Source organism: Candoia aspera, chromosome 2 (assembly GCF_035149785.1).
Source record: "Candoia aspera isolate rCanAsp1 chromosome 2, rCanAsp1.hap2, whole genome shotgun sequence".
Lineage (NCBI taxonomy): Eukaryota > Metazoa > Chordata > Lepidosauria > Squamata > Boidae > Candoia > Candoia aspera.
Window position 1 is genome coordinate 12,610,719 of NC_086154.1, and position 27,320 is coordinate 12,638,038.

A 27,320-nucleotide genomic window follows, 5' to 3' on the forward strand; every position below is an offset into this window, starting at 1 on the left:
TAAAAGAATTTTTATTAAATTTCAGAAAAAGATAAAAGATACAGAAAAACTACAAAAAAAAACACTAAAAAAGTGTGAAAACACAAGAGAAAATTTTTTAGATAGATTACAAAAAGAAGTGACTTTCAACTTTAAACATCAGATGTCATGAGTACTTATGGTGAACAGGAGGGGGCCACTATCCAGGGACAAAAACGCATGTGCAGTTTAGAGAGTTTGAGCTGTCATTCAAAGAGACACAGAACAGACCTGCCTTGACTTTTGGGGTTTATCTGCCTGGGTTTTCCTACGCTTCTTCAGTTTGGTAGGATTTTCTGTCTACTAGAGCAATAATAAAGCACTAGAGACTTCTTCCTCGTTTTGGCGTGGTTCTTGCTTAGTCAGGACATCAAGGATATACAGCAATTTCCCATAATCCTTACTCTATATTAAACCAAAATCACATTATTTCTACAAGTCGACCCCTTAGCACATTATAAAAATCACTAAATATCATTGCTCTCTCCCCTTATATTAGAAGAAAAGAAAAAGTATAAACCACCTAATCAACTTCCCCCCCTAAATTAACAATTACTTAATTATTCCCTTCCTACTGCTATTCTATACATTCCTGTCTACTATAATAAAGATCAAAAATAAATCTCACTCTTGGGAGAGACATTTCCATCACTGTTAGATTCTTCAGGTTCATCCACATCATCCCCAGCCAGATGGCACATTTTAGACCACATATTTTCCACAATGCTCTGAATGTTTTGCATAATAACTTGGAAGGAATCAGAGAAAATCTGCTTAGTATCTGCTTTAATATCTCGGTGAAAGTCAGAGAAAGCCTGGTTAAGATCCTCCATGTCTGAAGCAGTAAATTATGGCGCCCTCTAGATACTTAACCAGCAGAAGTGAAAAGTAATGGAAAATTTCAAACTGAATTAAGATAAGATCACAGTTCCCCAGGGAAAGTAGCAGCAGGAAAGTAAAAGTTCAGAAGGGCAGATTCAATGTGTAGGGAAAATGCTAAAATCTTCAAAATTAGCACAGAAATAATAACAGGGAGACAATAACACACTCTCAGCTCTCCTTAGCATTGGATAGAAAGCAAAATCCAAAACTTTAAAAAAAAAAATTAATTAATCACAAAAATAACAATAAGCACCAAGAGAGATCGTTTCTCATTAAAGTAGGAAGCCTCTTTTAGAGTACAAATACTTAAAAAAATAAATACATTGGGTGCTTTAGAAATGGGCTGGCTGGACTTAATGTCCTTTAAGGCTACAGCGCGGCTTGGAAGTGGTGTTATCCCAGCCTCCCAGTGAAGTCTTACCTGTTGATCGCAGATGCTGTTTACAATCTCCTGGCTGCAACTTGCCACCTGGAGGACAAATGGGTCAATTCCAAGCATTTTCTTTGGTCTAGAAAATGCTCCTGGGTTTCAGAAGAAACCAGCCTGAGCCTAAAAAAACTGCCACGATGCCAGTTCTGCCTGCGGAGCTTGTGGGCACAGCTGCTCAGTCTGCCATGTTCCCACCGGAAGTCGGAACAGTACATTTATGTTGATAGTTTTCTCTGACTCTGGGATGGATGGAGAACTCAGCAATTGTCAGCCTTACTAGGTAGACCAGACAGGAAACACAACCAGATAAACTAATTCTGCTTTATTGTAAAGCTACATTAATAGAGTCTTACATGTCTGAAAGTACAATTCTCCTGCCGTCTCCTTTACAGCCTGAGAAACTAGGGAGGGTCCCTCCTGAGCTTCTTGCTCCACCCACTAGCTAGCTGTGGGCTATGCCGTCTCTTATCTGACCGTTCCCTAGGCAGCGTCTCTTGGCCCTGTCTCCCAAAGTCTTTCCCACATACCATTACAGCAGTGGTAGATGCCATAAGTCATTAGTGAGGAACCTGTAGTGGGAAATGGATGGATGGATGGATGCTCTGTCCTCAACCTGGCCCTTTGGGTCTTCTGGTCAGTGTTCCCATCACCAAGTTCAAAGCATCAATACTCCTTCTGTTCTGCTTCTTCAAAATCCAACACTTGGCCTCCATAGCAGGCCATTGGGAAAACAATATAGCTGGATCTTTATTTTATCTTAGTTTGGGCACAGATTTTAAACCAACACTGGCCAAGCTGCATGGTAAAGTGGGAACACCACCCTCCTTTCCGCACCCAGGAGAAGCCTACCAAACAGCTGGCTGATGGCCTTGTGTAGAGCTAAATCTGTGCTCCAAACAACCTTGTCAGCTGTTCAGGGGGCTTATTCCGCGCAAAAGGGGAACTTGTCCCACCTCACTACATGTAGGGTAAGCCCATAAATCAAACACCTGATTGCTGAGCTTGTTTTGAGCATATGCTCTTCAAGCACTGCAGCTGTGCACTGAACAAGGACATGCACCAGCTTACTGGCAGGCTGGGGAAGCTGCATGTTAAAGCAAGAGAGCCACATCCCTCCACACCCAGCATCGTGACCCGAAGAACTGGCTTTATTGCATTGGCCCAGACATTTCCCCAACTCGCTCCCTATATCACTATCCTAACTGGGGGTGTGGGGGTGGCTTCCTATCAGCTGGTGATGTTCAGAAATGTGCAGGAATGCTGCAAAGCCAGAATCCTGCACTCAGACCCCAGCAGCCTTCAGTGGTGACTCAGAACAGACACAATGGGTGCAGGGGAGAAATCAACATTGGGGCCAGCCGATTTCATGCCAGTATAATTTTCTGTTGACTCAAGAACAGGTGGAGAGCCAGTCTGGTGTAGTGGTCAAGGCACCAAGCTAGAAATCAGGGTGAGGCACAAAGCCAGCTGGGTGATCTTGGGCCAGTCACTCCCTCTCAGCCCTAGGACAGAGGAGGCAAGGGCAGCCCATTTCCTAAAAACCTTGCCAAAAAAACTGTAGGGACTAGTCCAGGCTGTTGCCAGGATTTGAAGGTGCACACACACAAGTATAGGTGGAAAGCACTTGATCCAATGGTCCCACTAGCTACTTCAGTAACAGATCTGTTAACCTGTTGCTTCTCGCAGCGTCCCATGTGTATTTCTGGAGCTATTCAGAAGGGAATGATATATTCCAATGTGTCCAATATCTTCGAAGTGGTGACAGACAGATTCCTGTGCAGCGGAGAAGACAGGTCGTTGGAAACATCCACTTGCAAAGGTTATTTAGCTGCAAAAGAAGTGTGACTGTATCCCCATTGTGTGTATAAGTGTGCATGTCAAAGAGGTAGGGCTGAATTCTGGCAAAGCTATTTCACCTAAGTTTGAGTCACTAGACAAGGAGTGTTTCGCACCATTTCCACTCCCCAATCCTTTACAAATAGTTTGAGGCTGACCTAGTATTGTCCTAATGGAAGTTCTGATAATATCATAAGCCAGTCAGTGCTTCCTTCAACTACCCAACAGATAGAAGAAAGGGGCCAGGAACAGGATGCTGAAGACCATAGATATAAGCAGTGCCCTGCTGGATCGGACCCCTGAGCCTTCTAGCCAGCAGTCTGCTTTCACCGTGGCCCCCCAACTGCACAAGGAAGCCCACTGGTCTCCCAGCAGATGGCCTTCAGAGGCAGTCCCATGACCATCCAGGCTAATAGCCAGTGATCCTAGGGCAAGGGCCCACCAGTGGGATAATGGGCCACTGGGAGATTTTACAGAACTGCAGCATTGCAGATGGAAGAGCCAACTTTGCCTCAGGTTCAAATAAACCAGTGCAGAGCTGGGTGGGTAGGTAGGTAGGTAGATAAGTTATTTTATTTTACTTTATTATTTCTTAAGAGGACATTTAAGTGGGGTGAAGAGAGGTTGGATGCATCACGTTGCTGGTCCCTGCTGGGCAAATATTTTCTAATAACAAAGATCTTTCAGTCCAGGGAATTTCCTTATCATGTTGAATTTACCCACTGATATGACGGCAACTTCCACTTGCAGAACCCTTCCCCTCCTGCTCCAAACTTTCTGGTCCTTGCTGTGAGCTGAGTGCCTGGCTCAGTGCCTTGTCTGTTTCAGACACCCAAAGGATCAGATGAGTGTAGGAATAAGGTACATTTCCTGGCGGCTACTTAGAAATTTTGAGGGCCAGTTTGGCGTAGTGTTTCAAGGCACTAGATTAGAAGCCAGGAGACCATGAGTTCTGGTCCTTAGGCCTGGAAACTAATTGAATGATGTTGGGGCCATCAGTCTCAGTCCTAGACTGGAAGTCGAAAAACATCCACCTACCAATCCACACTGGACTAGCGTGGAAGATAATGGTCTATAGCCTTCAGCCTGCTGTAGATTGAAAGGAGGAAGAGGAGGAGGAATAATTACACAATTCCTCCTCCACGGAGTGGCTGGATGCAAGCTGACATAGCTTGCATCTTGATGACCAGAATAAGCTCTACAGCTACTTTGGCTTTATCAACCGTAAGATATCAATTGACATTTCAAATGAAATAGTAGGAACAAAGTTACCATGTTTAACCCAGAGGGAAGAATTCTAAGAAGTATGATCTATGTGAGATAATCTGTTTTCATTTCTTTTTTTTAAAAGGAGCTATCGAAGGCTAGTGAGAAATAAACAATTACCTTCCAATTAAATCAGGTCATTCTGTAGGTTCTCTATCTTAACTATCCCCAGATGTGAAGATGGATCTCTGATCAGGAGAGACAAAGAGGTCTTCTTCTGTTGTTCCTCTAATCAGCAGTTAAGCATTGGCCAGTTTTGCAAGGCCTGAAAATAACATTTGAACTTTTTTCTCCCGGAGGTGGCAGGAAGTGGTGAAGCTTGTCCCCTGTTTAATTTCCCTTCTTCTCCCCCTTTTGCAGGTGAATCAGGCGGATCGCTCTTTGTGGAAAGGAGAGAAAGACATTTTCAGGTAACGAATCTTGTACTGGATTTGAATATGGCATGCACAGTAGCTGGAGATAGTAGGTCAAAGCTCTCTTCAGCTGGGCTCCACCCAGTCACTCCTGAGATCCTACCTGTCGCTAAGCCAGGATTGTTTAAATCTGTGGTTTATGGAACAAACCACAGTGGTGTGGCCTGACCATGACAGTTATAACTTAGTTCAGTATGTGAACCTAGCCAGAGTCCTGCAACCTTTAAGTGGTGGTGGTAGTGGTAGTTATTAGGAGCTCAAGGTAGCATACTGTTGGCCTTGCAGAGTAAACCAGATAGGAATCACAACCAGATGAGCTCATTCTACTTTATTGTAAAGCTGCATTGACAGAATCTTGCAAGTGTGAAAGTACAATTCCCCCCACCCTGTCTCTTTTACAGCCTGAGAAACTAGGGAGGGTCTCCTCTGAGCCTCTTGCCCTGCCCATAGCTGCGGGCTATGCTGCCTCTTATCTGACTGTTCTTTTGGCAGCATCTCTTTGCCCTGTCTCTCAAGGTCTTTCTCTCATACCATGACACATACGTGAGGATCTCTTTCAGTTTATCCCTAAGGTAGCATTTGAACACTGCCGCTGCAGGGAGAGGCCATGATTTTCTTATTAGATTTATTTTTAACCCCCACTTTATCTCCACTGCTGCTAGAAAGAGAGGGTGAGGTTTTATTTATTTATTATTCCTCCCCCCTCCTGTCCTTGCCTCCACCGGAGCCCCCAGTTGAAGCGGGGGTGGCAGCATTTCCACGGCAAGGCTTTGTGGCTTTGAGGCTCTGGGGCGCCTGGTGGCAGGCGAAGCAGCAAACCCGGGATGCTAGTCCAGCCTTGGCAGGGCAGCAGAACCGGGCGGTGCAGCGGACTTTGGAGGCTGGGAGAATCTGGCAGCAGTGGATTGACCAGCTGGCCAGGGGCATTGGGCCGGCCTTGGTAATGGACTTGGGGCGCAAGACCCCAGACAACGAGCAAGAGGCTGGAACTGAGAACACTGCGGACTGGGGGTTTGAGGCACCGATGAATTGCAGCATGACAAAGCAAGCCGGGCGGTCTCTGAGCAGGAGGACTGGTATAGTGGCACAAGGACTTGGAAGGTGGATTTGGTGGAGACTTAAAGACAGGACTCTGGGGGAGTGGCGGACTCTGGAGTTCTCTCAGGGCACTCAGATGTGGGCACAGCCTAAGGCTTCTAATACTGCTTTGGCTGATTTTAAAACAACTGGATTTGAGAACATCGAGATAGAGACTATAGCAGATCAACTGACCATCCCTTCCTAACCATCCCAGGATATAATTAGGCTATTAGGGATCCCTAAATGGTGAATGGCAGGCCCCCTCAGGTGTGAGAGACGTGAGTGGGTGCCCAGGTTTGGATGGGTAGTGTGAGAACACCCACCTCCTGAGTGAGAGGCAGGAGGTGAGGAGTAGTGGTTGGGTTGCCCCCTGCTGACTAGTGAGAGAAGCCGGGGGGGGGCACAGGGTGTGAGTGTGGGCGGTGGTTGGGCTCTACCAGTGCCAAGAGCGTGAGCTGGTGCACTGGGGGGCCCCCATCGCCCTGTGATTGAGTTGAAGTGTGGTTGTGTGAACAAATGGAGGGGTCCCTCTCCTTAACCAGCGATCTCAGGAGTCCAGGAGTGGGGGCTAATGGACCCCGAGATCCCAGGGGTTGTAGGGCGGGGCAGGTGATTGAGGTGGTGACGGGTAGGGGACGATATGACGGGAGCCAGAGGGCGGGTCATCATAGAGGAAGACACCCCCGGTGCTTGTTACCTGTGGCAAGTTCCGGCCCTCTGTGCTCGAACCCGGGCCCTGGACAGCCGACTCGTGGTTGTCCTGACTTTCGGCTGCTGCTCTGTAACGCCAGGTCAATAAACAACAAGGCCCCCCTCATATGTGACTTGATCACAGAAGAGGGGGCAGATCTGGCGTGTATTACTGAAACCTGGCTGGGCGTGGAAGGAGGTGTTGCTCTTTCGGAGATATGCCCGGCTGGGTTTCGAGTCTGGCACCAGCCGCGACCTCAGGGCAGGAGAGGAGGGGTGGCAGTTGTCATCCGAGAGTCTCTGGTGGCCTTCAGGGGCCCTGCTCCACAAGTGGCCGGGTGTGAGACCCTGTTCTTCAAGTTGGGTGCTCGAGAGCAGTTGGGAGTGTTGCTGCTGTACCAGCCTCCCTGCTGCATCGCAACCTCCCTGCCTGAGCTGGAGGCCGTCTCAGGTTTGGCAGTGGAGTTCCCCAGGCTTAGGGTGTTGGGGGGCTTCAATCTGCCTTCCCTGGGGCAGGCCTCGGAAGCAGCCCAGGAGTCCATGGCTACCATGGCAGCCATGGGCCTGTTCCAGATTATTCAGGACCTGACTCAAGACAGTGGCCTCACCCCAGACCTAGTTTTCTTGTCGGAGCAGTGGCAAGATGATCTGAGGGGAGAATTACAGCTTTCCCCTTTGTCACGGTCGGATCATGCCCTGGTGGCCTTGAGATTCTCTCGTGCCGTTCCCCTCCGCACGGAGGCAGGACCCATTCGATTGGTCCGCCCCCGGCGACTGATGGACCCGGCTGGGTTTCAGAGGGAGCTGGGGGTTATACCCGAGTCTCTCCTGCACGGTCCAGTGGAGGCCCTAGCTGCATCCTGGAATAGGGAGGCAGCCAGAGCCTTGGACAGGATCGCACCTGTGCGGCCTCTCTTGCCCACCCAAACCCGGCACTCCCCGTGGTTTGCGGAGGAGCTGAGGGTTTTGAAGAGGGCTAAGAGACGCCTAGAGTGCCCCTGGAGGAAGACAAAAACTGAACCTGACCGAACACAAGCTAGAGCCGCGATTAAGGCCTACCTTGTGGCGGTAAGAGTGGCGAAGCGCCAGTACTTCTCCGCTCTTATTGCATCCACAGAATGCTGCCCGGCGACCCTGTTTAAGATTACCTGATCCCTTTTGGGGAAAAGGGAGTCAGAAATCCATCTACAGGGCCGTGCTGAGGAATTTTCAGGATAAAATCGCTTGGATCCGGATCGAGATGGACTCCAAGCGTGAGACAGAGTCGGAGGAGATACCCAGGGAATGTACTTACCAGGTTATCTGGGACCAGTTCGATCCTGTTGAACCCGAGGAAGTGGACAGGATCCTCCGGACTGTAAATGCTACCACTTGCCAATTAGATCCATGCCCCTCCTGACTGGTGAAAGCAGCGCGGGAGGTGACATGTGGCTGGGTCCAGGCAATGGTAAATACATCCCTGAGAGAGGGGGTGTTCCCAGCAGCCTTTAAGGAAGCGCTGGTGCGCCCCCTCCTCAAGAAACCATTGCTGGACCGTACTATACTGGACAATTTTTGCCCAGTCTCCCACCTCCCCTTTTTGGGGAAGGTGGTTGAGAAAGTGGTGGCTTTGCAGCTCCTGAGGATTCTGGATGAAACGGATTATCTAGACCCCTTTCAGTCAGGTTTCAAGCCCGGTTATGGGATGGAAACGGCATTGGTCGCACTTATGTATGACCTCTGGCAGGAGCGGGATGGAGGCAGTGCATCCCTCCTTGCTCTTCTTGACCTCTCAGCGGCTTTTGATACCATCAACCATGGTTGCTCTGCTTGCAAATCACAGAGAACTTCAGCCATTGGGGTGAAGAGCAGTCCAGGTTACCTAAGGGGCCGCCTCTTCCCCGTATCATCAGCCTGTCCCACCCTCTCATGCAGAGAGGGCATGCTGCGGACCCTGTCTGCAAGGGAATTCCATCTGGAGGGGTCCAGGAGGCAGGCCTTCTCTGCAACAGCCCCTGCCCTTTGGAATATCCTTCCCCCAGAAGTGAGATTGGCTCCCCCCTCATAGACTTTAGGAAACAACTAAAGACCTGGTTCTGTAATTATGCCTGGGGTAGGAGAGAGAGTAGTCATTCCTGGGGATGGTTAGTCTCTTAGAAGGACCCTGCTCTGCTTGCAAATCACAGAGAACTTCAGCCATTGGGGTTTTTATTGTATTTATTTTATTGTGTATTATAGTGTTTTACAGTTTTACAGTTTTATATTTTTATTTATGTTTTATTGTAAACCGCCCAGAGTCCCTTCTGGGAGATGGGCAGTGATAAATTTGAGAAATAAAATAAAAATAAATATTAGATTTATAATCCTGCTGAGAGAAAGGGACTGCCCCAGTCACTCAATGAGTTTTTATGTCCAAGATGAACTAGAACCTGGGTCTTGTCATCAGTCCCGCACTGCAGGATTGTTAGAGTAGGATATGGAATAATACAAGCATGAGACCAATACCAAACTTAAATATAAGTTATTTTTATTAAAGGGATGATTATTTATTAGCCATGTTTCCTAGTGATACTCACATGTGATCTCTCATACAGTGAAAGAGGTCTCTCTTTTGATGATGGACTTCTTAAGAGGTCAGAACTTCCGTTGTGAATCCACACCTCAGAAATACTTCCTGATGTTGGTCAGCTTAGATCTTCCTTGGGACTCATCTCGCTGCTCTGTACATGACAGGACTTTAAGTAAATCTGTAGCTAATAGACAACAAGCCATTCTCTTAGAGAGTGTTCCAGTCATCCCTTTTTTGGTAGCCTAGAGTCAATTCTGATGTTCAGCTTTCCAGATGGGCAGCAAAACAGGTCTTAACAGGGCAGGCACAAGCTGTTCTCTGCTGTCCTAAAATCAGTGATCCAGAGAGAGGGTTGGGTTCCCATCATTGGGTGTCCTCAGGCAGAGACGGAACAAGCCATTTGCTTCTGTATAGATTTCTGCAGTTAAGCGGAGAATGGCTTGATGGCCTCAAGAGACCCTCAAGGATCCTGGGGTTAGAGGGAAAGGGGCTTGGGAGGGAGAAGGGAAGAAATCTTTCAACAGTTGGCTTTGGAAGACGGGCATTCTGCTCTCCAGTATTCCTGGATGGGCACTCTAGCTCCAGCTTTAGATGCTCTGAGAATAGCTGGGACGCCTGGCATGAAGAACACTTCCCTGATCCATCCCAGCTGAAGGGAAACATTAGTGAGATCTAGCTTGGCCAAGAGCATTAATAATAACAATTAGTGACTGACCTGATCAGATCCAGGTTATTTAGTTTGGTATTTACCATTTACAATTTCTTTGTCTTTCTTGATAGGTGGGTGTGATCAGCTGGGGCACATATGACCCGTGTGCACAGAAGAAGAAAAATGACAACATGGAGATAATACGAGATCCTCCTAGCAAAGAACATAAACCACGAAATTTCTATATCAGTCTCTTTCAAGTGCAGAACTGGTTAAGACAACATCTGGGCAAATCCTTGAGATTCATTCCCATGCAATGAACTTCTAGTACTTACTCTTAGCCAGAATTCTTCCTTACAGTATTTGCCAAGCCAGCAATCTCCGTAATAATACTTATTAAAAGTTACCTTGATGACATCTGGTGATTCAACTATTTATATTCTCAGCAGAAGGATCAAAACCAAATTTGGTCCAAAGCTCATCAGGTCAGAGCCTTGAGTTCCTTCCCCAGACATTGCAAGAATGCCTATCAGCTGGAAATAGAATCAAGCCAGTGGTTACTTTCACAATATATTATGCACCTCTGCTTGTCTTCTTCCAAGATCCTTGCATAATATTTATTCAAAAGTTAATTCCATTCCCTCAAAGCTTTCTAATGTTAATTAAGGCAATGGCAATTAAACGCTTTCTCCTTGCTCTTTCTGCCCTGTTTATTATTACTTCTTACGGAGCATAGCAGCAGGATTACTATTAAATAAACTGATCGTCAATGGAGTAGCATGTCTCAATTGATTCTTAGTGTCAATTCTTGTTTTCCCAGACAGAATGTCTGTCTATATAGTGCCATAAGTAGTTTCTTTTTGTATGTTCTTTGAATTATTACATTATTACATAGCATAATGTATTTCGTAGTTTGCAAAGCAGCTATTGTATGGGAAAAGAAAGATATCTGAGGAAACCAGTGAATCAGGAACTGATGGGGTTAGAGGCGACTCATTAGAAATCCCCAGGAAGCAATAAATAAGTCTGAAACAGGAAATAGGATGCTTTTAATTCAAAGCACAGAAGTTCTGAAGTGCCAGGAATGTTCTGCTGTTCCTTGTCCCGTTCAGGTTAGCCTCTGTGGCATCTGTGGGAGGGGCACGACTGTGTTGCCATCTTGACTTGTTGGACACACACACACACACACACACGCTTGTGCATGTCCTTGTCCAGCATCATAATTACATTTTAAATTTGGACATCATTTAAGAAAGCAACACAAAACAAAGAAAAGTGATACAGAAAACCATAATGCTCTTCTTAATCAGTGATGTCCCTGAATTCTTTCTAAAAATAAATGAATAACCCAATAGATCCATTATGGATTATTTTTTTCATGCAGGATATAATCTTTGTGCAAGAGAAGTGAAGTGGTATGTCTGCATATACTTCCAGCAGGGAGTTAAGGGAAAGATGTTGGCTATGATTTTACGGTGGCCTAAAGCTCTAATAACAGCTTTCCATTTCCTGCCACCACTGACTGGAAGTTCTTTCCACCTATCTTTGAGTCAGCAGAAAAGCAGACTGGCATGACATTTGTTCTCCTCGCTGCCAGCTCCGATCCTGGTTCTGTTTCATCAGTTCCTGGGCTGCCAGTCCAGTGGAAAAGATCTGAGCCACCTTAAGGTTGCCCTTGGATGGTGTTGGAATAAGGGGAAATACATACTAGGACACCTAAGGATGATTTATGCCTGTCTCATGGGCTTGGAATGATACGAAAGCAACATCAGGGGACACAACTGAAAAAAAGAAGTTGCTAGGTCCTGTTTGTATCCTGAGGTGCTGGTGGGGAAAAGCTTAGAAGCTGAATTGCAAGTATGAAACACGTCCCTCATGGCCACTGCCCCTTTCCCTCCTCTTTTCCTATGAAGCCAAAGGAAGCAGACTTGGCAACTGAGTATGAGTGGGTGTGCTTGCTGAAAAAACAATGAGTTAGACTCATCAGGCCTCTCTTCAAACATGGACAGCAGTTGGACTTGGGACCCAACAGGGCCGGGAATTTCAAGGAGTGGGACTGAGAAGGACCCACAACCTTGCCCTGAGCAATGGATACTTTCTCTTTTCTTTTAAAGGATAGTAAAGGTATGCATTCATCAAATCATAGATAAGAAATACCAAACAACAACAACAAATACAAGTAACTTGTATAAATAAAGTTACACACACACCTCTCCCAATGGATTCTGGATAGAGAAAGGCAACGGATTATTTTTAATACTAGGGTGTTTGGCCTGCTGGAAGTTGTCTGAAATAGTTCCATCAATTGATCTTGGGATTACCCAGCCCTAAAAGATTTAGTTGGGAACACTCTCTTCTTCAAAGCACAGCTAAAAATCCGGAGTCTGGTAGCACCTTTTCAGACCTAGCAAATAGGATTAAAAATCATAAGCAGGGGTATCCACTGGGTATGTATGTATGTATGGACAGCAAAGAAAGTTAAAGACAACAACTGCAACAACTCAGCCCATTACATCTTATGAAGACACAACAACAATTCCAATTTGTAAGGAAACAACACTGACCAGCAAAGATTGCTTAACCTCTTGGTCTGAATGTCTAGGTAGACAGCCAGGTCTTTAATGCCTCATGAAAGGCTAACAGGGTCAAGGCCATCCAGATCTCCAGAGGGGTGCTGTCCCACAGGGCAGGCACTGTCACAGAGAAGGCATGACTCCAACAAGATGACATTGTATAATGGAAGGGACTTGCAGCATTCCCTTCCTGTTGGATCTGGTGAGGTGAGCAGGAAGGCTGGAGATGGGTGAAAACTGTCCAGATTCACTGGGTCCAGCAGTGGCCTCTTGAGGAGGGGGCAGAAATTTGTCTCTTTCAAGGTGGGTGGAACCACCCCATCCCACAGTGAAGCCACTGCATGGACCCAACCACATGTCACCTCCCAGGAGACCCTAATTAACCAGGAGGGACATGGGATCTAAAACCCAGGTGGCTGAAACTACAGGTCCACGGGCCCTGTCTATTTTATCAAGGCTAAGAGGCTCAAACTTTTCCCAGATAACCGGGCAACTCCATAGGACCATTACAGCCAGATTCCAAGTTTAAGCAAATCTGAATGACTTCCTTTGATAGATGCCTAGCAAAGTCCTCACAGCTGCCCTACAAGTCTTCCCCTTGTAGGAGGGAATACCCAGGAGACACTGGGTTAGCCTAAACACAGCCATTGGTCGGTTCTCTGCAAATACTGTATGGTCAAAAAGTCATAATGGTAGCCATGGCGATGCGATCAAAGCTCTGCACATGCAACTCACATCAAAAATAGGTAGATCTTCAATCACACCATCTTGGTTGCCATCTTTATTTTTTTTACCCTACCCTGTGGACATCCCCGGGCGTAAGCTTTTGTGAGTTACAGCTCACTTCATCAGATGCAACAAAGGCATATTTATTTATCCAATTTGGATGCCGCCCAGTTCCAATCAACTCTTTTAATAAAAGGTTAGTCTGAAAAGGTGCTACCAGACTCCTTCTGTGGCTAACATAGACCAACATGGCTCTCCTGCTACAAGGCACAGCTAGTGAATTATGCTATAAGCTCAACTTGCCTGGCTGTCTTAATGGCACAACCTGGCTTCTTGCACTGGCTTATTTTAGCTGGAATAATCTGCTCTGGCAGTTCTGGATAATTTGGTAGATTCAGTTTATAGCATAGAGGGTGGTTCAACATCTGAATATACTTGGACGTTTACATGTCCAGAATCCTGCTAATAGCAAATCTTGCTTCCAGGTTCAGATTAAATTACAGTTTCCTTTATCCTTTGACACTGATACCCTGATTTTTAGAACCTGGTTAGCCTTAGGGGGCTGCCTCTAGATCAGCTCTTCCCATTTGGCCCACGACTAGTTTCATGTTGCCAACATTTGATAACAAGGTCAGGGTTTGGCAGTCCAATTATTTGCCAAGGAAAAAAGAGGAAGTGGAAATGGACACGATAGGTTTTTGCAAGATGAAGCTCGCATCCATTTCTATCATTTAGCAATATTACCACTAAAAAGCAGGAACCATGCGTGTGGGCTTCAGGTTAGCCCCACTGCTTAGCAATAGCCAGTATCTGATACATGCCTGGCCTCCAGTAATCCTCTGGCATAGTCCAGATCATGAAACTTTCCTCTGTTATGCATTAAAGCTGGGAATTTTCCTGATGACCTTTCCTCCTTTCCTACCTCCAAGAGGCAGATTTGCCCTGATTTCTTTCCCCAAAGCCTTGGGGATTCCTGTCCACCTGCTGGCCAACGTCTTCTTGCCTTCATCCCCTCCCACCCAGCTCTAGGGTTGCTTAATGGACGTGCTATTTCCCAAAACTCAGCTGCTTTCTCGGGGTGGGGTTAGCCAACAATTTGTTTGGAGGGAGGAAAGTCAACATTTCATAAGCAGCTGCCCCGCACTGGTGCTGTCACTACCAAGGCAGAAGCAGAGAAGCTGAAAGAGGGCAGAAAGGGGAAGGAGGAATGCAGAGGCTTCATCAGCTGTTTTACATCGCCTTCGCCCTGGGGGCATTTGGCACAGGTAAGCTAAAGGATTCAGGAAACAGCTGGTGAGGACTCCAGATGACCACAACAGGGTTGTGCTTCAATGAAGCTGACGGTGCTTGAAGCCTCAAACTTCTCAGACCTTTGTTCTGTTGACAATGAAGCCGCAACGGTGTGAGAGAAGGGTTGTCACATAGAACGGCTGAAAACAAGCGAGCTTTTAATTTTTTTTTTTCAGTTCCAGTGTTGATACTCTTTGCTAGTGAATATTTGCTGTTTTCGGACTTTCCTTCTCTCCAGCCTTTGCTACCTGTATTTTGCATAACTGCTTTTTGGCATCTTAGAAATAAGGGATTGATTATCTATTTAATTTTACCAGCTAAAAATATTAACTGCCCAACATTGGAAAACTCTAGATCACGTAACAACTGAGATGTGAGTTAAAAAGGCCTCTTCAATTGCTAGATTAGAAAATAAATCACAAATGAAGTTTGAATAATAAGGCATCAGAGGCAGGAACCGTAATTCTATCAAATTTGGATGGATTTTACCGTTTATCCCAGTAGCAGTAGACTACAATATGGTAGTATTTTATATATGGTAAATTTGTGTTTGGACTGTACCTGTCTCTTTATTGACTTTTTAAGCAAAGTTTTTGTATTTTCTATATCTTTTTTCTCTAAGCATCTTGGATTTATCACGTTTGTTAATCATAGTTCCATAAAAATATTATCTCTAGCTGCTTTTTGACATGCAAAAGTATCGGATGGATGCCTCACAATGGTTCTTTAACTAGTGGCAGCTTTTAAGAACCAACATTCAGTGATATTAGCATGGTAGCTGACAGGTAACATTGTGTGACAACTGCTCTGCTTTCATATGCAGCACTGATAAAAGCAACCAAGATAGTGTCCCATACAATTTTTGGGAATTTTGAGTCTAAGTGGGGGAGAAAACTTTCAAAATGAATTCTGAGTTTCGAATTCAAACATTTTCATTTCCTTTTTGAACTGCAAAATTGGAAAGCCAGAAATGGGCAAAGGTCTGTTTCAAAATCTATTCTGATGTCTTGGATACATTTTAAAACGTTACAGAAAGAAATTAGGTGCAAAAATTGTAGGTGCAATATATCATTTTGTTTATGAGTCCTTTACATAGGCATGGGTATGGTGCATGCTCCGTAGGCTTCAGGTTTATTCTTACAAGGAAGTGTTTTCAGAATAAGATATTTGTCGTTTTTAAAGCATGGTGCAAAGCCCTGGGGTTTTCCCCTTTCCCAGTACATAAAAAAACTATATACAGGCAAAGGCTTAAATTTTATTTATTTAATTAATCTTATTTATTTATTTAATTTATACAACGGGGTGGTTCACTCTGCGTGGCTAACAACTATTAAAAACAAGATAAAAACCATTATAGTCCTTAAAAATGATTGCAGAGGAAAAGCATAACCTCAGAAAGATAGGTTTTTAGCCTAGCTCTTCTCCTGATTTATGCAAGGATTTATTTATTGGCTTCTGCATTTTAACAGCAGCTTAGAGTGATACAGGCCAAGCGTATCTCAGTAAGAATTAGGCTAAGATTTAGCGCAAGTAAAGATAAAAAGCAGAGTGGCTGTGTTCTCTTTCTTACAGGACTTGTTTCCTTTTTTGCAAAATTGTAATCACCTTTTGGAGCATTTATTGTGGTTTTTGTTTGTTTGGTCTCCTTTTATCAGAAATAAGATAGCTTAGGGCATAGAAAGATTTCAACTATTGGCTTGAGGCTTATGGGACTTTCAGAAACAGTCCTTCCTAAACAAAATTGGATTAGCCATTAGACTAAGTACACTAAATTATAGGGTTATTGACAGACCTACACCTGGGAATTTCCCAATGTGAAGTGTTACACCATCCCTTTCTAGAAGTGTGTGCACCCTTACATACGTGCAAAAGATAAAACATCACTTGTATCTCAGGAGTGTGTAATCTGTAGCCCTCCACATATTGCCGAACTTCATTTCCCAGCAGGCCCCAGCGTACATGGCTAATGGTGAGGAATGCTGGGAGTTTAAGTCAGCCACACACAAAGGGTGAGACTGCTTCTCTCTATAGCAGCCTTTCTCAACCTTTGACCCTGGAGGAACCCTTGAAATATTTTTCAGGGCTCGGGAAACCCCTGCACATTCAGGCTCAAATATAGGCTGGAAGTTGCAAAATTATTCTATTTCTTTCCTGTGTAGGCCTGTATGTATGTATGTATGTATGTATATGCATTGACAGTGTTCTTAAACTAAAAATAAAGAATGAAACTTACCTCTTGCATGTGAAGCCGCCTGAAGTTGAACTAATTTTAAAAATAAATTGTGATCTCCCAGGGAATCCCTAGTGACCTCTCGCGGAACCCTGGTTGAGAAACCCTGCCCTAGATGATTTCAAAACTTTTATACAGTGGCTGCATCCACACAACACACTGAGGTCCGTAGTCAGTTCATGGGGCTCATGCATCGCCATTTTGCCCCCAACTTAACTCAATCCCTGGATCAAAGCCCTGCCCTTGCACAGAAGAAAGGGGCTTCTTCAATTCTGTGGTTGCATCTGCCATCCTGACATTTTGGTGACCCCCTCGGGTGTACCTGACTGGAGATTTAGCATTGCACTAGCTGGAGTCTGAAACAAAGGCTTGTTGTTGACTTCACATTCCAATTCCTGAGGAAAGAAAACAATTTCTGTCCCTTTGACTCAAATGCTAAAGATTCAAGGACACAGTTCTTTGATAAGCTAAGTTTATTACAGATACTAGGAGAACTATAATTAAAGCAGAAAGCCAGCAACTAACAACCAACCGGCTGCCTCAAGCCATCTGAATAGCATTCCTGAGGTTCAAAACTTAGGCCAGTGTTTCTCAACCTTGGCCATTTTAATGTGTGGACATGCTGGCTGGGGAATTCTGGGAGTTGAAGTCCACACATCTTAAAATGAGTAAGGTTGAGAGAGGAAGGAAGCTGCTCAATGGGAGAAGCAGTTGAGTTCAGTGCATTGTTATTATAATAGACTGTAATAGACCAAGATCATGATCCTGGATATCACTGTTTCCCAGACCACAAACATTAGGAAAGTCCAAATGTGCTGGAAGGCCTTTCCAGGATGGGAGGGTGGGGTCAGACAACAGGGCCCTGCACCTACTAGGGTGCTTTGGTATGTCATGTGAACACATCAAATGACAATCATTATTTCATGTATAATTTTCTTGCATTCTATTTCTTGCATTTTAATTTGATCATTTTTGAAGAGAAATACAGAGAAAATAATATGCAGAAGCAAATGGTAAAAAGACAGCAATATACATAGACCCAACAAATTGAATTAATATCAGAACAGACGAAAAATAAAGGAAAAATCCTGTGAAAGAACATAGTGGGTATAAATTACCGAAACGAACTGCATATTCATTTAATAACAGTATATGGAATGACACATAAAATGTGTCTGTCCTTGTAAAAACGTTATGAAATCTCAGCCATTGTGTGATTTTTTTCATTAGTATTAGAAAATAGATTTTTCAAAAATTGTTAAGTTATGCATGCCTTGAATCCAGTCTTTGATATCTGGGATAGTAGTACTTTTCCAGTCACTCAAATATAAATCTCTTGAATTTTGATCATGTGACCATGGGGGCATTGCAATGGCCATAACTTTGGGGACCAGTCGTAAGTCCATTTTTTCAGCACCATTATAAGTTTGAATGGTTGCTGAACAAATGACTGTAAGTCAAGGACTACCTGTATAATTCTCTTGGCAGTTCCCCATGCCCAATAACCAGCAGAACTGAATTCAGAATAACATAGACATCTAACATGAAGACATTTACCCACCCATTGTCACATTCAGTGATGATGATGCTCAGAGACTATTTGAACTGTGCTCCTGTGTCAAGCATTAAACAGAAGAAGGGAGCAAAATGTTTAGTGCTTTTACTAGCAAGATTAAAATATACACAAGGGGCTATAACAAATTTGAAAACAAACAAATATGACAGCAGTAGAGGATCCTGGACATCAGGATGTTTTCAGGGACTGCAGAGATCTGATTCCAAATGTTTGGGGTCCCTATGGGGTCCATAAGGACCACCCATAGGCCAGCTTCTTCCTACAATCGGCCCTTGTCTGTTTGCTGGTTTTCATCCTCTGGAAGTTGAATGTGTAGCTTTTCTTGGCTCAAGAGTCCTACCAAGCTTCGTGAGGACGTTGGAGGCTGCAGGTCAAATGGGGATAAAGTCCAAACTCCATATAAACCTGATTTTTTGAGTTTGAGAAGTAATGGGTGCCTGAAGCCTCTCCTACCCAAAACTAAAAATGGGCCAGCCTTTTTTGTCCTGGTCAATCTGGGACTCAGGAGGGGTGCTGGGCAGCCACATGGGTTGCACACTTGCTCTACAACAGTTTGCACCAATGCATGTAAAAAGACAACAAGGAAAACAGGCAAATGAACAGAGAACGATGCAGAGGGGGAAGGCAAACTGGTCAAGAAGTCTCTGGAGGGGACTACCTTGGGGCATCCACAGAGGGGTCAAAAAAGTCAAGGGGGCCCCCATGGCCATGTGATTGACGCCCTATCCCCTTTAATGTGTGCGCACAAAAAGGAGTGGGGCTTCAATTGTGTGCTTTCTAGTGCCATCTTGGCTTTTTTGACTGCCCCTCTGGACACCCCTGTTAGCAGATTGCTTGGAAAGCCTTTGGCCCAGGAGAGATCAGAAAAGTCACACACCAGGCATTTCTATAAAAATAATTTTATTTACAGAAAGCAAACATATTTACAGGCTCTCAGTGAGAGCTGCTTAACTCTCTACATGCCTACACAGAAGGGAAACTGAAACTAAAACAAGTCCAGGCAAGTTCTTCTCCCCAGGTGCAAAAATTAACATTGGAAAAGAGGACAATTAAATTCAACCTCTTCACCTGGCCAAAATGATTAATTACCATAGTAACCTTAATCTGTAGTAGAAAACATATTAACAACCCCAAGCCTTGGTAGATGCCCACAGTGCTGGTCTCTGATGCCCCCCCCCCCCCAGCTTCATTGTCTAGGAACTGTGGCAGATAAGAAAACAAAATATTATGGATTGCAGACATGGGATTGCAAATATTATCTGATATTAGGGACCTCTGAAACGTTAAATTCTGTACACTTTAAAGCTCTCTCTCCAACCCATTCTGTGGCTCTGTCTTTTCATTAGAAAATGGTACCTGTTTCTCCACAGAACTAGGTCAGATTCCTCATCTGCTGAAACTCTGTAGGCAAATCCCTCCCTGTCTTAATAAAGTGGTCTTGCAAAATAGTCATTCCTGCTGCGGTTTGTCAAGGGAGCTGTAAGAAATTGGCTTGAAGAATATTTTAATAGGTTTTATAGATTTCAAATGTGTGAATATTTGTAATGTACAAATTGCATTATGACTATGGGGATGATGATGATGATGGTGGTGGTGATGACAATGACGATGATAAAAACTGCTCACCCTTTGAAGAAGAGCAGAATCCAAATGCTAATCAAATAGAAGAGAATCTCTGTAGCCCAGAGTTGAACCATGGAGTCCTTGGTGCTCTCTGAGCTTGGTTGTTTGCTTGCAGACATTTCATTACCTGACATGGTGACATCGTCAGTGCATCACTGATGATGCACTGATGATGTTGCATAGTTGGATAATGAAACGTCTGCAAGCAACCAAGCTCAGAGAGCACCAAGGACTCTGCTAATCAAATAAGCAAAGAGCACTTAAGAGCCAGAGCAGATGTGCCTGCTTATTTTAATATGCATATTTTCATACATGCATATAAGAGTCCTGGGTGGAAATGCTAATTAGTGTGACCCAACAAGGCAGGAAACTGATCCTTTCACTTTTTCCTTCTTGTTGCACCTCTGAGAAAACCTAGTCCCCCCCAAACCTCCTTAGGAGAAAATTCCCTTGACACCAGACTTCCAACTCTGAGAAATTATTTTTCTTTACCTGTAGAGGGGGCATTCTGGTCATTTGGGGAGGAACTAGTAGATTCTTGAGCGAATTAAAAATAGTATAATATTAATAACTGTATTGAGAACTGGGGTTCAGGGACCTTAATTTGATTTCCCTGAATAAATCCTTCAGCTACAAAATGATTCCCAGATTTTTAACCCATCAAGTAAAGAGTAGAAATAGAGAACAGTTAAAAGAAGGAAATAGATTTTAGATGAGAAAGCCACACTGATGCCTCCCCCTCCCAATCCTTTGGAGGCCCCACAAGGCTGGAGACCGAGGCTTCTTCTTGATGTGGTTAGGACCCCTGACACTCATTCAGATGGGGTTATCTTTCCTGCAGGGACTGCTAGGAGTCAGGACTGGAGGCCACCAGGGTATCCAAGACAGAGGACAATTTCCTGATGCTTAATAGCACTATCAGAGCAACCATGAGAAGTTCTGTGCCCATGGCCTAACCATATTAGCAGAAGGCTACAAAGAGTTTAGAATGTCAGTTTGGGGTAGTGGTTAAAGATGCTAGAGAAAAAACCAGGAGACTGTGAGCCTAAGGCATGAAGCCAATGCTGGGGGGCTTTGGGACAGTCTCTTTCTCTCAGCCTAGGGCAAACCACTTTGTCAGACTCCATGATCAAGTGGTTGCTGAAACATTTGATCGTGTTCATCCGCCATGATGAGTCAACGTGTGTCAAGAACAAGAAGGGAGGAGGGAATTGCAAGGAGTGTGAATCTTTGCTGTTTGGGCTAGGAAGGGGGAAGTCAAGGTCATACTGCCAGAGACATCTGTGCCTGGTATGGCTGACCATTAGAACTTAGGTGGGAAAGCGATAGGAGTGGGGAGCGGAGTACTGGAAAGTTTTAATTAGCTAGTTTAGGCAGGAAGCTTTCAATCATAGCTTTTCTTCTGATCTGTACACTGAATACAAACCTGAATTCTGCATATTCCAATTGTGCATGAGTCAGACCATTATTGGGACTAATGGTGTCGTTTCTTACACACTTCTGAAAAATGTTGCCAGGAAAACTGCATGGACCTATCCCTGAACTTGCCAGGAGTCAAGATTTGTTTGTTTGTTTGTTTGTTTATCAAATTTGTCATCATCCATCTCCTTGCACCGGAGGGACTCTGGGCAGTTGTCCTAACAGTCAGGAACCACACTGAGATGAGGAATAAGTCTCTAGTGTTTTATTACTGCTACGTTAGACAGAAAATCCTAACTAACTGAAGAAGCATGAGAAAACCCATACAGATAAACCCCAAAAGTCAAGGCGGGTCTGTTCTGCGTCTCTTTGAATGACTGCTCAACTCCTCACTGCTACGCATGCGTTTTCCCCCCTGGATAGGGGCCCCCTCCTGCTCACCATCAATGCTCATGACAGCAGTTTACAACAAGACAATTAAAACAATAAATAAAGATTGACTTGCTGTCATCAAAAACAAAATTAAAAATCATACAGCCTATAGGTTGGCCTAGGGACGCGGTGGTGCTGCGGGTTAAACTGCTGAGCTGCTGAGCTTGCCGATCGGAAGGTCGGCGGTTTGAATCCGCGTGACGGGGTGAGCTCCCGTTGCTAGTCCCAGCTCCTGCCAACCTAGCAGTTCGAAAACATGCAAATGTGAGTAGATTAATAGGTACCGCTTCGGCGGGCAGGTAACGGCGTTCCGTGTAGTCATGCCAGCCACATGACCACAGAACTGTCTACGGACAAACGCCGGCTCTTCGGCTTTGAAACGGAGATGACCACCGCCCCCTAGAGTCGGACACGACTGGACTTAATGTCAAGGGAAACCTTTACCTTTACCTTTACCTTATAGGTTGGCCATTCATGAATTAGAAAATAGGTTATCACTGGAATCCTTTTAATGTTCTTTTGTGCTTCTTCCTACCAGATGCTGTGGATGCTACCTTTGATGTCACAAACCTCCAGCAATTTGAAATTTTGGGTGGCAAAACCCTAGTGCTGGAGAACAACACACTGCTTCAGTATGTATGCCCAGAGGGCAAATACCCGTACCCTACCGAGTTCCGAGCTTTCCCTTCGAGCGGGAGCACGTACGAAGATAAAAAGGTCGTCCACCAGGCCCACTGCCGAGGTATGAGGACATTCATAATGTCTAAATTTAAAAAAAAGACCCTGCCTCTCAGCTGGCCTTGAAAGCAATGATACACTAAGGGGATGTCCTGTTCTGGAGCTCATAGTTTTAGGGGCTGTTTTGATTTCATGGGGAGACCCATTGTATTTATTTATTTATATTTCAAATTTAGTCACCACCCATCTCACTCAAAGAACATCTCTGGGCGGTTTACAATAAAACAAGAATAGCTGTTAAAATACAGTAAAACAATATTCTTACATAAAAATATAGTCCAAGATATAGATGCTAAAAAGTTCTTAATTTATGGGAGCATTACAGGAGCATAGCTTTGCTGGCTTCTAAATGTGTGAAGCTACTGAAGCCCTCCTGCTTAACTTCTGCTACCAGGGATGCTGGGCAAAGATCTGCCCTAACAGACCTACCATCAAAAAATGGTATCTTCTCATCTTGGAAGACTTTCTTCCTCATTAAACTTTGTTTGACATCAAAGGAAATGTGTAGGTATAAATTGAGCAGCCGTTAATGCCAAGCCCTATTCTGCCTCCATAACAAGGCCAAAAAACGTGTGGCCTTTAAAAACCATCATCAGTGACTCTCCTTAAAGGTGGGATTGGGAAAAGTGAATGTAAGTGGCTGCTTGATCGTGTGTTGAGGTGCCACCAATGATGTTGCAGCCACAGAGATGGTCCGCACTTGTTACCTATCAGGCTATTCCTGAACACAGCTTAGGGTGAATGCCTCTTTGAGAAAGGGAGTGATGCCCCAGCACTGAAAGAGGTAGTGGTGTGTTTATTTTTCAAGAGGTCATCCTTTGGTCCAGCCATTCTGGGCAACTTCTGCCCCATCTCCAACTGTCCCTTTTGGGGGAAGGTGTAATTGTATGTGAGAAAGACCTTGAGAAACGGGGCAAAGAGATGCTGCCTAGGGACCAGTCAGATAAGAGAGGGCATAGCCTGCAGCTGCATAACGGGTGGAGAAAGAGGCTCAGAATGGACTTCTCAGATTGTAAAGGAGGCAGCAGGAGATTTGTATGTTCAGACCTGCAAGACTCTGTTAATGTAGCCTTACAATAAAAATAGAATTAGCTCATCTGGTTGTGTTTTGTGTCTGGTCCACCTGGAAGGCTGACAGAAGGTGACAGAGATGGTAGTAGGGTGATAACTACACAAGATCCTGGATGAAGCAAGTTATCTACTTTCCTTTCAGTCCGGGTTCAGGCAACCACATTGGTTGCTTTTATGGATGACCTGCAGCATGGCCTGGATGGAGGAAGTACAGTCCTTCTTGTCCTGCTGGATCTCCCAGCAACATTTGATATCATCAACCATGGTGTCCTTTTGGCTGCCCGGAAGGGTTAGGGTCAAAGTTTAGCCATGGTTCCGCTCCTTTGTAAATGGTTGGTTCCAGTCTGGGGTGGAGTTAGAAGAGCTTGAGCCCTTGACCACTTCACTGTGGGATGCTTCATGCTAATCTCTCTCCATTCTTTTTAACATCTACGCAAAACTACAGGGAGATATAATCTGTCAATTCAGGGTGAGGTATCATCAATACGACGATGACCATCTTTACATCACTACCCTCGGCCGTTGTCAGCCCCGCTACGGTCATGCGGTACTTTTTCAGCAGGCCCTTGGGAACTGTGAGGATTGGATGCAAGGAAACAAGCTCCAAATGGATGGAGCTGCTGTTTGCCCAAAAGCACTCTGGCTCCAAGTTAGTTTGATCTTTTGCTGTAGAAAAGTTGCATTCCCTCTGAAGAAGTAGGTGCGTAAGCCATTACTTCCCAGTTCAAGATTTCCTTTGCAAAGGCCCATTCCGACATATTTCTCTCATCAGTCCTAGAAAAGTGATATTTGGAGCATTAATCCACTAGATGTATCAGTCCCTGTGACTGTGATGCCTTGGAAAGCTTGACCCATTTCTTCCTGTGCTGCATTTTTCATTGGGATATAAGGAAGGAACTTACAGATCCACTACTTTGGAGATCCCCAGGAAGAATTTTTTTTAGAAAAGTTGCTATTCAGTGAAGGGCCCAGTTATTCTTAATGTAACTACCCTGTGTTAAGCTAATTGTTTTAAGAATGATACTCGGGTTTTATTGTATTTCTTGATTGATTGGCCAAAGGCAACAGGGAGATTACATGTATGGCCTGGCAGTAGGCTATCAACTGTTTTACTTGGGTTCATTCTTTTTTGTAATGAAGTTTCATCTCTAGCCAAGCCACAACTGTGAAATTTTGGCCAAGTTCTGGCCTAGGAACCAAGTCAAGTCATAGAAAGTCTGAAGTTCTGTGATAAGGTATCAAGTCCCAGTCAGAGGAGCTTGACAACGCCTCTGCATGTTTTCAAAAGTTCACAGTCTTAAGGCTCAAGAAGGGGAAGAGAGGATTAATTTGTTGAGGTGGGGTGCATTCCAGAATACGACCATGAAATATGTGATCCTACTTACTGACTTTTGCTATTCCTTTCAGATGTTCGTTGCCACAGGATTTTAGAATTTGAAAATGGTGACTATGAGCCCCCACAGAAATATTACAATGTAAGCCAGAACATCACATTTACTTGCTACTCAGGATACACCATGGCTGGGTCTCAAGTCCGCACCTGCCTCCCCAATGGCAAATGGAGTGGAAAAACAACAATATGTGACGACGGAAGTGAGTGGGGCAGTTAATTGCGCGCAAGACCTGCCAATGGTCTCACTTTAGACTTCTCTTTTCCATTTTTGAAAAGATAGCATCAGCTTTATCCTCCATCAGCTTCTATACTCAATTGGTCATTCTGCACTGAGCCAGAAGTGAGCTAGATGAAGCCTGAATGTCCCTCTGTATCGTAATTTGCTAAACAGAAGAATTAAAAAAAAAAAAATTATCCCACCTTTATTATTTTTATAAATAACTCAAGGCAGGGAACATACCTAATACTCCTTCCTCCTCCCATTTTCCCCACAACAACAATCTTGTAATGTGGGTTGGGCTGAGATAGAGGGACTGGCCCAGGGTCACCCAGCCTGCTTTCATGCCTAAGGCAGGACTAGAACTCTCCTACCATGCCTGATCGGCTCTTGGGGAGAGACAGAGGGACTGGCCCAGGGTCACCCAGCCCGCTTTCATGCCTAAGGCAGGACTAGAACTCTCCTACCACGCCTGATCGGCTCTTGGGGAGAGACAGAGGGACTGGCCCAGGGTCACCCAGCCCGCGTTCATGCCTAAGGCGGGACTAGAACTCTCCTACCATGCCTGATTGGCTCTTGGGGAGAGACAGAGGGACTGGCCCAGGGTCACCCAGCCTGCTTTCATGCCTAAGGCAGGACTAGAACTCTCCTACCATGCCTGATCGGCTCTTGGGGAGAGACAGAGGGACTGGCCCAGGGTCACCCAGCCCGCTTTCATGCCTAAGGCAGGACTAGAACTCTCCTACCACACCTGATCGGCTCTTGGGGAGAGACAGAGGGACTGGCCCAGGGTCACCCAGCCCGCGTTCATGCCTAAGGCGGGACTAGAACTCTCCTACCATGCCTGATTGGCTCTTGGGGAGAGACAGAGGGACTGGCCCAGGGTTACCCAGCCCGCTTTCATGCCTAAGGCAGGACTACAACTCTCCTACCACGCCTGATCGGCTCTTGGGGAGAGACAGAGGCACTGGCCCAGGGTCACCCAGCCCGTTTTCATGCCTAAGGCAGGACTAGAACTCTCCTACCACACCTGATTGGCTCTTGGGGAGAGACAGAGGGACTGGCCCAGGGTCACCCAGCCCGCTTTCATGCCTAAGGCGGGACTAGAACTCTCCTACCATGCCTGATTGGCTCTTGGGGAGAGACAGAGGGACTGGCCCAGGGTTACCCAGCCCGCTTTCAAGCCTAAGGCAGGACTACAACTCTCCTACCACGCCTGATTGGCTCTTGGGGAGAGACAGAGGCACTGGCCCAGGGTCACCCAGCCCGCTTTCATGCCTAAGGCGGGACTAGAACTCTCCTACCATGCCTGATTGGCTCTTGGGGAGAGACAGAGGGACTGGCCCAGGGTTACCCAGCCTGCTTTCATGCCTAAGGCAGGACTACAACTCTCCTACCATGCCTGATTGGCTCTTGGGGAGAGAGAGAGGGACTGGCCCAAGGTCACCCAGCCCGCTTTTGTGCCTAAGGCGGGACTAGAACTCTCCTACCATGCCTGATTGGCTCTTGGGGAGAGAGAGAGGGACTGGCCCAAGGTCACCCAGCCCGCTTTTGTGCCTAAGGCGGGACTAGAACTCTCCTACCACGCCTGATTGGCTCTTGGGGAGAGACAGAGGGACTGGCCCAGGGTTACCCAGCCCGCTTTCATGCCTAAGGCAGGACTACAACTCTCCTACCACGCCTGATTGGCTCTTGGGGAGAGAGAGAGGGACTGGCCCAAGGTCACCCAGCCCGCTTTCATGCCTAAGGCAGGACTACAACTCTCCTACCACACCTGATTGGCTCTTGGGGAGAGAGAGAGGGACTGGCCCAAGGTCACCCAGCCCGCTTCGTGCCTAAGGCGGGACTAGAACTCTCCTACCATGCCTGATTGGCTCTTGGGGAGAGACAGAGAGACTGGCCCAGGGTCACCCAGCCTGCTTTCGTGCCTAAGGCGGGACTAGAACTCACGGTCTCCCGGTTTCTAGCCTGGAGCCTTAACCACTAGACTAAACTGGCTCTTATTTACTCACTCACTCACTTACTCACTTTCTTATTTAGAGAACTGGAATCTCCAAATCAGCCTTTCTCAACCTTTTGATCCTGGAGGAACCCCTGAAATATTTTTCAGGCGTCAGGAAACCCCTGCACATTCAGGTTCAAATACAGGCCAGAAGTTACAAAATTATTATAGTCGTTCTCTGTGTAGGCCTGTATAGATGCATTAACAGTGTTTTTAAA

The 27,320-nt window shown here is 45.4% G+C and overlaps 1 protein-coding gene across 1 annotated transcript in view; it reads left to right on the forward strand.

Moving 5' to 3' along the window:
- LOC134489876 (uncharacterized) overlaps window positions 1–27,320 on the forward strand; it is a 112,007-nt gene that overhangs the window by 53,136 nt on the left and 31,551 nt on the right. Inside the window, exons 16-21 of the mRNA XM_063292748.1 lie at window positions 3,017–3,149; window positions 4,793–4,842; window positions 9,944–10,129; window positions 14,241–14,376; window positions 22,220–22,423; window positions 24,898–25,083. Coding sequence (XP_063148818.1) covers window positions 3,017–3,149; window positions 4,793–4,842; window positions 9,944–10,129; window positions 14,241–14,376; window positions 22,220–22,423; window positions 24,898–25,083 — 895 coding nt within the window. The remainder of the gene's footprint in view (window positions 1–3,016; window positions 3,150–4,792; window positions 4,843–9,943; window positions 10,130–14,240; window positions 14,377–22,219; window positions 22,424–24,897; window positions 25,084–27,320) is intronic.